The 14,855-nt window shown below is 40.3% G+C and overlaps 1 protein-coding gene across 1 annotated transcript; it reads left to right on the forward strand.

Moving 5' to 3' along the window:
* The first annotated feature begins 5,841 nt into the window (after positions 1-5,841).
* Positions 5,842-14,044, forward strand: LOC109884110 (CD209 antigen-like protein B). Its single transcript, XM_031817145.1, has 7 exons — positions 5,842-5,953; positions 7,774-7,849; positions 7,967-8,068; positions 8,154-9,014; positions 9,103-9,245; positions 12,243-12,337; positions 13,520-14,044. The coding sequence occupies exons 2-7, from the start codon at positions 7,789-7,791 to the stop codon at positions 13,665-13,667; spliced, it is 1,410 nt and encodes a 469-aa protein (XP_031673005.1). The 5' UTR covers positions 5,842-5,953; positions 7,774-7,788; the 3' UTR covers positions 13,668-14,044.
* The last annotated feature ends 811 nt before the right edge of the window (positions 14,045-14,855 follow it).

Consider the following 14,855-nt stretch of genomic DNA (forward strand, 5'->3'; position numbering starts at 1 on the left):
AACATGTCCATAGATTACGTACCAAGTCCACCATCTAGTGGTCAATTATTATACTGCTATACATTTCCTCAGACTAGTTTCTAACAAAGATATGCATTACCTCTTGACAACTGACAGGGGGCGCTGTTTTGAAGCCTCTGCACATTCATTTTGATGCTACTCCATTGTAAAGATTTTGGAAGACACAGAAATGCATTTATTACGGTATCAATACTGTAATACCAAACTGAAGACACCAAACTGAAGACACCAAACGGAAGACACCAAACTGAAGACACCAAACTGAAGACACCAAACTTGAAAGACAAGAAGCAAAACAATAAGTGGAGCAAAATGAAAACAGGGAAGATCTGATGAAGGAATGTTTTTCTATCAAATAGGGAGCACCAACTGAGGGTGTTTACCCTCCACCTCTCTCAACACAACTGGAGCACTGGGCCAGACACTCTTAGATAGCACCTGGGCCAGACACTCTTAGATAGCACCTGGGCCAGACACTCTTAGATAGCACCTGGGCCAGACACTCTTAGATAGTACCTGGGCCAGACACTCTTAGATAGCACCTGGGCCAGACACTCTTAGATAGCACCTGGGCCAGACACTCTTAGATAGCACCTGGGCCAGACACTCTTAGATAGTACCTGGGCCAGACACTCTTAGATAGCACCTGGGCCAGACACTCTTAGATAGCACCTGGGCCAGACACTCTTAGATAGCACCTGGGCCAGACACTCTTAGATAGCACCTGGGCCAGACACTCTTAGATAGCACCAGGGCCAGACACTCTTAGATAGCACCTGAGCCAGACACTGTTAGATAGCACCTGGGCCAGACACTCTTAGATAGCACCTGGGCCAGACACTCTTAGATAGCACCTGGGCCAGACACTCTTAAATAGCACCTGGGCCAGACACTCTTAAATAGCACCTGGGCCAGAAACTCTTAAATAGCACCTGGGCCAGACACTCTTAAATAGCACCTGGGCCAGACACTCTTAAATAGCACCTGGGCCAGAAACTCTTAAATAGCACCTGGGCCAGACACTCTTAAATAGCACCTGGGCCAGAAACTCTTAAATAGCACCTGGGCCAGACACTCTTAAATAGCACCTGGGCCAGACACTCTTAAATAGCACCTGGGCCAGAAACTCTTAAATAGCACCTGGGCCAGACACTCTTAAATAGCACCTGGGCCAGACACTCTTAAATAGCACCTGGGCCAGAAACTCTTAAATAGCACCTGGGCCAGACACTCTTAAATAGCACCTGGGCCAGACACTCTTAAATAGCACCTGGGCCAGACACTCTTCAATAGCACCTGGGCCAGACACTCTTAAATAGCACCTGGGCCAGACACTCTTAGATAGCACCTGGGCCAGACACTCTTAGATAGCACCTGGGCCAGACACTCTTAGATAGCACCTGGGCCAGACACTCTTAAATAGCACCTGGGCCAGACACTCTTAAATAGCACCTGGGCCAGACACTCTTAAATAGCACCTGGGCCAGACACTCTTAAATAGCACCTGGGCCAGACACTCTTAAATAGCACCTGGGCCAGACACTCTTAAATAGCACCTGGGCCAACATGTCATGCTCAAGTACATTTGTCTAAGTTGGCACATATGAGAATAAACCCTGTAATATAAGTGTATAACAATGTCGTCTTTTTCCTCCGGTGACAAGTGTGCCAAAAATAAAATGTTTTCTAGAATCTCTGAGTTACCCAATTGTCCAATAGGAACAGTGAGTATTGGGCTTTCTTCATGCTCTTTAGGAAGACTACAGTCTGACTTCTGTCCCATGGAAGCACACACATTGTTTTAGTGACGTTTTCAGCTAACCCATCTGTATAAAAACGTACCTTAAAATATATTTGTTAGTACTAATGTTACTGTTCCCACAACAACAAAGTAATATCTAAATACATGTAATTTGGTCTTTGAAACATTTAGCTGAAATACTGTTGAATTCAATTCCTATGGAGGACTGCTCCTACTGGGGAGTGGCCAATATCAAAGCCTCTCATTGGCCAATACAAAGCATCAGCAATCCAGGGTTTATATACATCATTGGTTTCTATTTGTTCAATCTGACCTTTTTTTTCCAAACTGGAAACAACCCAGCCATCACACAATTACTGTCCATTTTAAATCGAGTGCTTTTAATTTACAGCATTTCCCTCACTCAGACAACCAAACATTTTCAAAGTTTCCCAATTAGCGAGAGGGATGTCGTCAACTTCTTGTGGTGCGCAGTGCTCAATTTCAGAACAGCTGTCTGTCTAAACGCACACAGAACTGTGAAGTGGAGACCCTGATCTATGACGTCATGTATAGCATGTTACTGTACAGCCACAGCATTACAATTTAGCCGTTTATCAGTGTCCAAATCTGCCATATTCAACCACTATATGGGTATGAGTGTGTGAAGGACTACAGACTGGGATTCAATGCAAGGCATGTTATAGTGTGAAGAACTTTACAGCTGACAATGCACCTTTTAAAGGCATTTTCCCCCTATGTTAGCAGGAACTGCATTCATGGTAAACGCTGTTCATGTCGCTTCAAACCTAAAGGACCAATAGTGTATCATGCTGTAGTCCATGTTTAATTACTGGAGTTGTATTGGAGCTATGTGAGCTGGTCCACCATTCATCAGGCCCAGGGAACACACACCTGTTGTCTGATAGGCTGTGGTTACAATTTCAACATTTACCATCATGGTGTGATGTAACAATTTAACCACAAACTGATTGAATTTGTATGTTTTTACAGTTATCAACACATATAAATGACAGGTTTATGCGGACCATGTGTTCATTCTACTTATGAAACTAGGAAGTGTGTGTGTTTCTGTCTTTACGTCTGTCTGTACTTGCATTGAACCCTGGAAATGTAACACCAACACCATCCATTTCTCTGGGCTTGTCAGCATACGTGTCATCATCAATATCCATGGTCTTCATTGCTCTAGTTATTTGCTTTCAACCCCACTGGCAGGTTTTTTAATCACCCCCTGCTCAGTCCCCCAGAACCACTAACACATTACATAACAATCAGCCATAAAATGATCATATCATGTGAAATGAAGAAAATTAATCTTATCAAGGTCTTTGAGAGTTGAAAATGCATTCACCATATATGTTACATTGGATTGTTGTTAAGACAAACAACACACATTGAAGTGATGGAGCATTATTAAGACAGGCCAAACAATAATGAACTGATGTACCACACTGTCTGATAGGTTCAGATACATCATGTGACAACAACAGAATGTGTGGTTGGTTGGAAACAGGCAGGAAGTGTAACTAAAGTTCACAGTCAATCTCAAGTCCAACTAAACGTTGCAGACTGCTGCACAGAAGTGTTTCACAACCCCCTGTTTCAAGCACAAAATCTGGGGTTATGAATGGGGTTATGAATGGGGTTATGAATGGGGTTATGAATGGGTTATGAATGGGGTTATGAATGGGGTTATGAATGGGGTTATGAATGGGGTTATAAATGGGGTTATGAATGGGGTTATGAATGGGGTTATGAATGGGGTTATAAATGTGGTTATGAATGGTCAAATGTTCTGTTCCTCAATACCAAAATGTGTCTATACCTTACTTTCAAATATATGTTTTGTGAATTAATATGTTCTGTGTGAATAACAGTGCAGGGAATCTTCTGCAGTAAAATAAACCCAATGGACTCGATGCCAAGAAAATGCAGATCTAGAGATCCACCATCTCAGGAAAACTGACCTGGGATCAAGTCCTCCCTGTCCACATGACCGTATTCATTGTGATCAAAAATGATAAACAGATCCTGGATCAGCACACCTACACTGAGACATTTGACAAATATGGGCCCTGACTTGAGTCTGCTAATGAGGCACTTTCTTTAGGTTTTACAAAAGTCTAAATACTTTACAGAAACTACAGAGAAAAAAGGAGGAAAGTGAAAGATAAAAATATGAAAGTTTGGTGTGAGAAAAGGAGAAGTGGAGGAGCTGTGTCAGGGTTATGAGAAGGAATCCACCTAACACTCCACTCTGGTAACATGTGACTTCTTAAAGTCCTATACAGTTTCTTGTAAACCACTAGATCTTGGTTGACCTACAGTAGCCCCTACAAGGTCTTACAACAGGCTAGCTACTCAGTTAGCAACAAGCACTCAGCAGGCAGGTGGTTCTACAACAGGCTAGCTACCCAGTTAGCAACAAGCACTCAGCAGGCAGGTGGCTCTCCAACAGGCTAGCTACCCAGTTAACAACAAGCACTCAGCAGGCAGGTGGCTCTCCAACAGGCTAGCTACCTAGTTAGCAACAAGCACTCAGCAGGCAGGTGGCTCTCCAACAGGCTAGCTACCTAGTTATCAACAAGCACTCAGCAGGCAGGTGGCTCTCCAACAGGCTAGCTACCTAGTTAGCAACAACATTCAGCAGGCAGGTGGCTCTCCAACAGGCTAGCTACCCAGTTAGCAACAAGCACTCAGCAGGCAGGTGGCTCTCCAACAGGCTAGCTACCTAGTTAGCAACAACATTCAGCAGGCAGGTGGATCTCCAAAATGATTTGGGCAGTGAGACAGCAGACTTGCTCACCAGCCTTACTGGCAGGGCGCCCACTTTCAGATACAAATCAACCCACCAGAGATGTAAAATACGTCATAGGCTAATGAGCAACTCTAAATTTAGCTAACAACCCTAGAATAGGCTACCGAGTTGCTGTAAATTAAGCAATCAACCCTAAAATAGGTTGATATTCAGCCTTCCAAGTTTTCTAAGCTTTAGAATTTTGGAGTAACTGAACATTCAACCATTAATTTTAACTTAAAGTATACCTTTTATTTATTTATTTATTTAAATATTTTAATTGCGCACCCTCCAATTTCACCGGATGATGTCGACTTTGGTCCCGCTTGCTATCAACCCTACAATAGTTTAAATAGAAAGTCTAAATGAAGCTAGCACCCCTACAATAGGCTATAGGCTAGCTAGCACCCCTGCAATAAGCTATAGGCTAGCTAGCACCCCTACAATAGGCTATAGGCTAGCTAGCATCCCTACAATAGGCTATAGGCTAGCTAGCACCCCTACAATAGGCTATAGGCTAGCTAGCATCCCTACAATAGGCTATAGGCTAGCTAGCACCCCTACCATAGGCTATAGGCTAGCTAGCACCCCTACCATAGGCTATAGGCTAGCTAGCACCCTTATGTCAAAGAGAAAGCTGTATGAAAGGATGAAAACCTGGGAATGACAAACGCTTTACAGGATGCTGACACACTGACCACAGGATGTCAAATCCATTAAAGTGAAGGGGGAATGTTTAACGTTGCATCCAGAATGATTATGATGTTACCAGCTAGGCCTGTCATGGACAGTTTGGTGAATCTGTTGTTGACTAAAACCATTCTAGCACCCTCCTCCTGAACAGGGTGCAACAACCAGTTACTGAGTTACTGAAGGTCAGGACAGAAACAGGGTTAGACAGTTCAGAACCCAGTTTGAACAATGAACATTTTTATAAAATGGCAGTTGACAGGGCTTTAAGTAAAGTATAGACACATTTTGACATTCAGCCTTCCAAGTTTTCTAAGCTTTAGAATTTTGGAGTAACTGAACATTCAACCATTACTTTTAACCTAAATTATACCTTTGACCCCTATAGCTCATGTGCTTGAGAGAGAGGGGAAATGAAACACTTATATGCAGCATTCTGTAACTTGAACTTTCAGTTTGACTTACTTCCTGTCAACCACGTTACCTTGTATCTGAACCTAACATCCAGTGGTATATTAGTTCATAATTGTTTGACCAAATTTAAAGAATATGCTGATGTTGACACAAAAGGTGGGGTCTCTCAGACTATAAACAACGTGGACACGTTATTCCAATCTTACTTTGATGCTCATTCATTTAACATATTTGTATGCATCCGTTTTCAACTCTCAAAGACTGTGGTAAGATTGTATTTCTCTATTTCACCAGATATGATCATTTTATGAGGTGTGTGTATTGTCTGATTCTTATGTAATATGTTAGTGTCTCTGGGAGACTAAGCAGGTGAACAGTAAACAGGACAAAGTACATATCTACAATACATTCGGAAAGTATTCAGACCCCTTGACTTTTTCCACATTTTGTTACATTACAGCCTTATTCTGAAATGCATTAAATTGTTTGTTTTTTCCTCTCATCAATCTACACATAAAACCCCATAATGAAAAACTGTTATGTGCCTTTTTCTACCATCTATCTGGCCACTCCACCATAAAGGCCTAATTGGTGTAGTGCTGCAGAGTTGGTTGTCCTTCTGGAAGGTTCTCCCATCTCCACAGAGGAACTCCGGAATTCTGTCAGAGTGACCATTGGGTTCTTGGTCACCTCCCTGAACAAGGGCCTTCTCCCCCGATTGCTCAGTTTGGCCGGGCGGCCATCTTTAGGAAGAGTCTTGGTGGATCCAAACTATTTCAATTTAAGAATGATGGAGGCAAACTGTGTTCTTGGGGACCTTCCTTTTTTGGTACCCTTCCCCAGATATGTACCTCGACACAATCCTGTCTCTGAGCTTTACGGACAATTCCTTTGACATCGTGGCTTGGTTTTCACTCTGAAATTGCAATGTCAACTGTGGGACCTTGTATAGACAGACCTTATAATGGGCTGAATACTTATGCATATAATGTATTTCTGTTTTTTAATACATTTGCAAAAAAATCCCAAAACATGTTTATACTTGTTATTATGGGGTATTTTTTGTAGATCGATGAGGATTTAAAGAAATTACAAATCATTATACAATAAGGCTGTAACCTAACAAAATGTGGAAAAAGTCCAAATCAAATCATCAAATCAAATGTATTTATATAGCCCTTCGTACATCAGCTGATATCTCAAAGTGCTGTACAGAAACCCAGCCTAAAACCCCAAACAGCAAGCAATGCAGGTGTAGAAGCACAGTGGCTAGGAAAAACTCCCTAGAAAGGCCAAAACCTAGGAAGAAACCTAGAGAGGAACCAGGCTATGTGGGGTGGCCAGTCCTCTTCTGGCTGTGCCGGGTGGAGATTATAACAGAACATGGCCAAGATGTTCAAATGTTCATAAATGACCAGCATGGTCCAATAATAATAAGGCAGAACAGTTGAAACTGTATCAGCCGCACGGCCAGGTGGACTGGGGACAGCAAGGAGTCATCATGTCAGGTAGTCCTGGGGCATGGTCCTAGGGCTCAGGTCCTCCGAGAGAGAGAAAGAAAGAGAGAAAGAGAGAATTAGAGAGGGCACACTTAAATTCACACAGGACACCGAATCGGACAGGAGAAGTACTCCAGATATAACAAACTGACCCTAGCCCCCCGACACATAAACTACTGCAGCATAAATACTGGAGGCTGAGACAGGAGGGGTCAGGAGACACTGTGGCCCTATCCGAGGACACCCCAGGACAGGGCCAAACAGGAAGGATATAACCCCACCCACTTTGCCAAAGCACAGCCCCCACACCACTAGAGGGATATCTGAGGGGTCTGAGTACTTTCCAAATGCACTATACTGAAGTGTGCTTGTTTGAGCTCTACTACCGTGTATGTGTCGCTAGTTGGGTAGAGATTGGGACTATCCTATTGTTTCCTTTGTACTGGGTAAGCTAAGTCAGGTGACCTCAAGTATTTGCCTTGACGACACATAAGGCACAGTTACAAACCTATACTAGAGCTGAAGTAACAGAGGAAAATATAGCATTTGACTTCTAGAAATGTAAGAGACAATCTATACAAACACAGGTGGAGAATCCAACAATGCAGACCATGGATATTGATGACGACATGTCTCCCAACAAGCCCAGTGTTACATTTTCAGGTATCAATTCAAGTACAAACACACAGCTTTTGTTCCTTTCAATCCTGGATAATATAAATATTTGAACATTACCAGAGAGAGTGCAAAGATCTTACATGATCATTCCCTGTGATTCAGCTAATTTTCAGTGGTGGAAGAGACCCTCTGGAGTTGCTGCAGTGTGTCTGGGGCTGCTGTGTGTTCTTCTATTGGCTGGGATCATAGGCCTGTCTGTCTACTGTGAGTTTATAATGCTGTTTTGTAAACTTTAATGGTGTGATAGTTAAACATAATTGAATATTTGATCAACTTTTCCCTTTTACAGATGGAGTCATTGATCATCACTACTCAACAGAGAGAGACCAACAGACCAGTTACAGCCTTCTGACTAAAGAAGGAGATCTGCAACCAACCAGTTATAATAACTTGACAAAAGAGAGAGACGAGCTACAGACCAGTTACAACACCCTGACTAAAGAGAGAGATGAGCTACAGACCAGTTATAACACCATGACTGAAGAGAGAGACCAGCTACAGAACAGTCTCACCACAAGGACTGCTGAAAGGGAGAAATTACAGAATAGTCTTAACTCAAGGACCAAAGAGAGAGACCAGTTGCAGAATAGTCTAAATACCAGGACTGCTGAGAGAGACCAGTTGCAGAATATTCTAAATACCAGAACCACTGAGAGAGACCAGCTACAGACCAGTTACAACACCCTGACTAAAAAGAGAGACCAGTTACAGAATAGTCTCACAACAAAAACTAAGGAGAAAGACCAGTTGCAGAATTCTCTTACCACAATAACTCGGGAGAGAGACCAGCTACAGAATAGTCTCACCATGAGGACCAAAGACAGGGACCAGCAGCAAAATAGTCTTAAAGTTATGACTGCTGATAGGGATCAATTAAAGAATAGTCTTAACTCAAGGACCAAAGAGAGAGACCAGTTGCAGAATAATCTAAATACTAGGACCACAGAGAAAAACCAGCTACAGAATAGTCTCACAACCAAAACTAAGGAGAAAGACCAGTTGCAGAATACTCTCACCACAATAACTCGGGAGAGAGACCAGTTGCAGAATAATCTAAATACCACGACCACTGAGAGAGACCAGCTACAGAATAGTCTAAATACCACAACCACTGAGAGAGACCAGTTTAAAACCAGGCTTAGGTTCTATGGTGAGTGCAGTCTTTCATTTTCTTATTTTAGAAGTATAATTTTATTTAATACTTTTACATGCCTGCAGTTCTGTTGTGTTTATCTCAGAGAAACCCTGTCTGGATGGATGGTGGAGGTTTGGCACCAGCTGTTATTATGTCTCCTCCACGATGAACACAGCTGGGGGCGGTCAGAGGGAGTGCAGAACAATGGGAGGAGAGTCGGTTATTATAAACAGCAGAGAAGAACAGGTAATAGATAATACATTAGTAATACTATAATACTACTGTTTCATTATTATTATTATCTCTCATTCGTTTTCAACATGTTTAATTCTGTGTGGTTAGAGGGTTAATTCTGTGTGGTTAGAGGGTTAATTCTGTGTGGTTAGAGGGTTAATTCTGTGTGGTTACAGGGTTAATTCTGTATGGTTAGAGGGTTAATTCTGTGTGGCTACAGGGTTAATTCTGTGTGGTTACAGGGTTAATTCTGTGTGGTTAGAGGGTTAATTCTGTGTGGCTACAGGGTTAATTCTGTGTGGTTACAGGGTTAATTCTGTGTGGTTAGAGGGTTAATTCTGTGTGGCTACAGGGTTAATTCTGTGTGGTTACAGGGTTAATTCTGTGTGGTTACAGGGTTAATTCTGTGTGGTTACAGGGTTAATTCTGTGTGGTTACAGGGTTAATTCTGTGTGGTTACAGGGTTAATTCTGTGTGGTTACAGTGGTGAAACCGAAACAATTTAAATGGTTAGTGTCTATGGTTAGGGGTTAAGGTTAGTGTCTATGGTTAGGGGTTAAGGTTAGTGTCTATGGTTAGAGGTTAAGGTTAGTGGCTATGGTTAGGGGTTAAGGTTAGTGGCTATGGTTAGGGGTTAATGTTAGTGGCTATGGTTAGGGGTTAAGGTTAGTGGCTATGGTTAGGGGTTAAGGTTAGTGGTTATCGTAACTGGTTAAGGTTAGAGCTATGGGTTTGGAAAGATTAAAGCGAAAATGATTAAACACAACACACTCTGTTTCCATCAAGTACTCTCCCAGCTTCCTAGATCATTGTGAACTGCCTTATTGCAGTCGTCAGGGCTGCAACAACTACATTATACTACATTATACTACTACAACTACTACTATTAGACTACTACTACTATTAGACTACTACTACTATTATTAGACAACTACTACTATTAGACTACTACTACTATTAGACTACTACTACTATTAGACTACTACTACTACTATTAGACTACTACTACTATTAGACTACTACTACTATTAGACTACTACTACTACTATTAGACTACTACTACATTAGACTACTACTACTACTATTAGACTACTACTATTACTATTAGACTACTACTACTACTATTAGACTACTACTACTACTATTATACTACTACTACTATTAGACTACTACTACTACTATTAGACTACTACTACTACTATTAGACTACTACTACTACTATTAGACTACTACTACTACTATTAGACTACTACTACTACTATTAGACTACTACTACTACTATTAGACTACTACTACTACTATTAGACTACTACTACTACTATTAGACTACTACTACTACTATTAGACTACTACTACTACTATTAGACTACTACTACTACTATTAGACTACTACTACTACTATTAGACTACTACTACTATTAGACTACTACTACTATTAGACTACTACTACTATTAGACTACTACTACTATTAGACTACTACTACTATTAGACTACTACTACTATTAGACTACTACTACTATTAGACTACTACTACTATTAGACTACTACTACTATTATACTACTACTACATTAGACTACTACTACTACTATTAGACTACTACTACCATTAGACTACTACTACTATTAGACTACTACTACTATTATACTACTACTACTATTAGACTACTACTACTATTAGACTACTACTACTATTAGACTACTACTACTATTAGACTACTACTACTATTAGACTACTACTACTATTAGACTACTACTACTATTAGACTACTACTACTATTAGACTACTACTACTACTATTATACTACTACTACATTAGACTACTACTACTACTATTAGACTACTACTACCATTAGACTACTACTACTATTAGACTACTACTACTATTATACTACTACTACTATTAGACTACTACTACTATTAGACTACTACTACTATTATACTACTACTACTATTAGACTACTACTACTATTAGACTACTACTACTATTAGACTACTACTACTATTAGACTACTACTACTACTATTAGACTACTACTACTACTATTACTACTACTACTATTAGACTACTACTACTATTAGACTACTACTACTATTAGACTACTACTACTATTAGACTACTACTACTACTATTAGACTACTACTACTACTATTAGACTACTACTACTATTAGACTACTACTACTACTATTAGACTACTACTACTATTAGACTACTACTACTATTAGACTACTACTACTATTAGACTACTACTACTATTAGACTACTACTACTATTAGACTACTACTACTATTAGACTACTACTTACTATTAGACTACTACTACTATTAGACTACTACTACTATTAGACTACTACTACTAGTAGACTACTACTACTATTAGACTACTACTACTATTAGACTACTACTACTATTAGACTACTACTACTATTACTATTAGACTAATACTACTACTATTAGACTACACTACTACTATTAGACTACTACTACTATTAGACTACTACTACTATTAGACTACTACTACTATTAGACTACTACTCTACTATTAGAACTACTACTACTATTAGACTACTACTACTATTAGACTACTACTACTATTAGACTACTTACTACTATTAGGACTACTACTAACTATAGACTACTACTACTATTAGACCTACTACTACTACTATTAGACTACTACTACTACTATAGACTACTACTACTATTAGACTACTACTACTATTAGACTACTACTACTATTAGACTACTACTATACTATTAGACTACTACTACTATAGACTACTACTACTATTAGACTACTACTACTACTATTAGACTACTACTACTATTAGACTACTACTACTATTAGACTACTACTACTATTAGACTACTACTACTATTAGACTACTACTACTACTACTACTACTACTACTATTAGACTACTACTACTACTATTTATAACATGTAAAAGTGTTTCTCTGCTGTGGAGATTAAATTATGGCCATTGTTTTTCATCCACAATTCTATTTTAGATATTTATCCATGGATTTAAGAAGAATGTCTGGATTGGTACATATAAAAAAGACAGAATCTGGCAGTGGGTTGACGACACACCATTTAAACCTACGTGAGTGAACAGGTTCTGGAGGACTTTTACACTTTACTGCTGTAATAAATGACTTTTTACAGTCTGATAATCTCGTCCTCAGCCAGCTCTCTCTCTCCCTCTCTGTAGAATGGTAACAACTGAGCCTGGGGACTAGGTTAACTCTCTGATTCTCTCTGTAGAATGGTAACAACTGACCCTGGGGACTAGGTTAACTGTCTGATTCTCTCTGTAGAATGGTAACAACTGAGCCTGGGGACTAGGTCAACTGTCTGATTCTCTATGTAGAATGGTAACAACTGTGCCTGGGGACTAGGTTAACTGTCTGATTCTCTCTGTAGAATGGTAACAACTGAGCCTGGGGACTAGGTTAACTGTCTGATTCTCTCTGTAGAATGGTAACAACTGAGCCTGGGGACTAGGTTAACTGTCTGATTCTCTCTGTATAATGGTAACAACTGACCCTGGGGACTAGGTTAACTCTCTGATTCTCTCTGTATAATGGTAACAACTGAGCCTGGGGACTAGGTCAACTGTCTGATTCTCTCTGTATAATGGTAACAACTGAGCCTGGGGACTAGGTTAACAGTCTGAATCTCTCTGTAGAATGGTAACAACTGAGCCTGGGGACTAGGTCAACTGTCTGATTCTCTCTGTATAATGGTAACAACTGAGCCTGGGGACTAGGTTAACAGTCTGATTCTCTCTGTAGAATGGTAACAACTGAGCCTGGGGACTAGGTTAACTGTCTGATTCTCTCTGTATAATGGTAACAACTGAGCCTGGGGACTAGGTTAACTGTCTGATTCTCTCTGTAGAATGGTAACAACTGAGCCTGGGGACTAGGTTAACTGTCTGATTCTCTCTGTAGAATGGTAACAACTGAGCCTGGGGACTAGGTTAACTGTCTGATTCTCTCTGTATAATGGTAACAACTGAGCCTGGGGACTAGGTTAACTGTCTGATTCTCTCTGTAGAATGGTAACAACTGAGCCTGGGGACTAGGTTAACTGTCTGATTCTCTGTGTAGAATGGCAACAACTGAGCCTGGGGCCTAGGTTAACTCTCTGATTCTCTATGTAGAATGGTAACAACTGAACCTGGCACTAGGCTAACTGTCAGATTCTCTCTGTAGAATGGTAACAACTGAGCCTGGGGACTTGTATTGGATGATTTTCAACTCTGAATCTCTGTGGTTTATAGATATTGGATGGAAGGGGAACCTAATAACTTGAATGACGAGGTGGCTTGTGTTGAGATCTCACAGACGGCATCAGACCCACTGAAGAGTTGGAAGGATGGACCGTGTATTCCAAAACACTGGGTGTGTGAAAAACCGTTCACACCGTAGTCTAATTATAGTAGCTACTGTAACCCCATATCTCATGGAGTTGTTCTGGTTTTCCCTGTTATTCTTAAGCTGTTTTTGTTTCTATGTGGAACTAACTACATTGAAAGATGTATTCCTGTCTTTAAAGAGACCAGAGCTATGTGGAGTCTACCGTTCATCAGGCCCAGGGGAGTGGAACTGGGGTCTCGTAGGCTCTAACTGTGGTTTACATTTGTACCTATATGGTGTACATAACCAATCTAACAAGATACTGTTTCATTGACGTTTTTACAGCTATCAATCCATTTGAAATGCAGCAGTGTTCTATGTTTGCTTCCATTCTGTTCCATATGTTCCACGTGTTCATTCTACTGATTAAATACATCTATATACTGTGATCCAGGTATGTAATTTACTTGTCAGGTATACTGTATTACTAAGTATTATAATGTACTAATAGTAACTCCAGTGTTTTCCTTCTTAATGGTGTCAGTTAATAGCACAGTAAAAATACTTTAGTTAATAGATAGAAAATAGTTCTTATCATAAAAGTTATAGCAATACCAGAGTGGACACTAGATGGGTTGTGTCATCCATGGACATGTGACCAGAGCCTGTATTCACAGAGAGTCCCAGAGTAATAAGAGTGCTGATCTAGGATCAGTTTTGTCTTTGACCTCTCTCTGTTAATGTTATTATTATTTTTTATTTTTTACTTAGCTTACCCAGTACAATGGAACCAATAGGATAGACCCAAAAGTGCAAACACTGCCCAACTAGCGACACAACAGTCCTGTTGGATAAAATATTCACATTTAGAACATCTGTGCAGTATTCTGGGACATGAACTCTCAGTTGACTGTGAACCTTAGTTACACATAGTGTCTGTTTCCAACCACTCACACATTTTCTGAATAAGCCCAAGTTAACCACGTTACCGTATATCTGAACCTATTGTCCAATGGTATATTAGTTCAGAGTTGTTTGTCTAAATGAGATAATATTACACCCAGTGTAGGCTACTGACCCACACGGACACTTTACTCTAATATTACACCCAGTGTAGGCTACTGACCCACACGGACACTTTACTCTAATATTACACCCAGTGTAGGATACTGACCCACACGGACACTTTACTCTAATATTACACCCAGTGTAGGATACTGACCCACACGGACACTTTACTCTAATATTACACCCAGTGTA

Source organism: Oncorhynchus kisutch, unplaced genomic scaffold (genome assembly GCF_002021735.2).
Source record: "Oncorhynchus kisutch isolate 150728-3 unplaced genomic scaffold, Okis_V2 scaffold942, whole genome shotgun sequence".
NCBI lineage: Eukaryota > Metazoa > Chordata > Actinopteri > Salmoniformes > Salmonidae > Oncorhynchus > Oncorhynchus kisutch.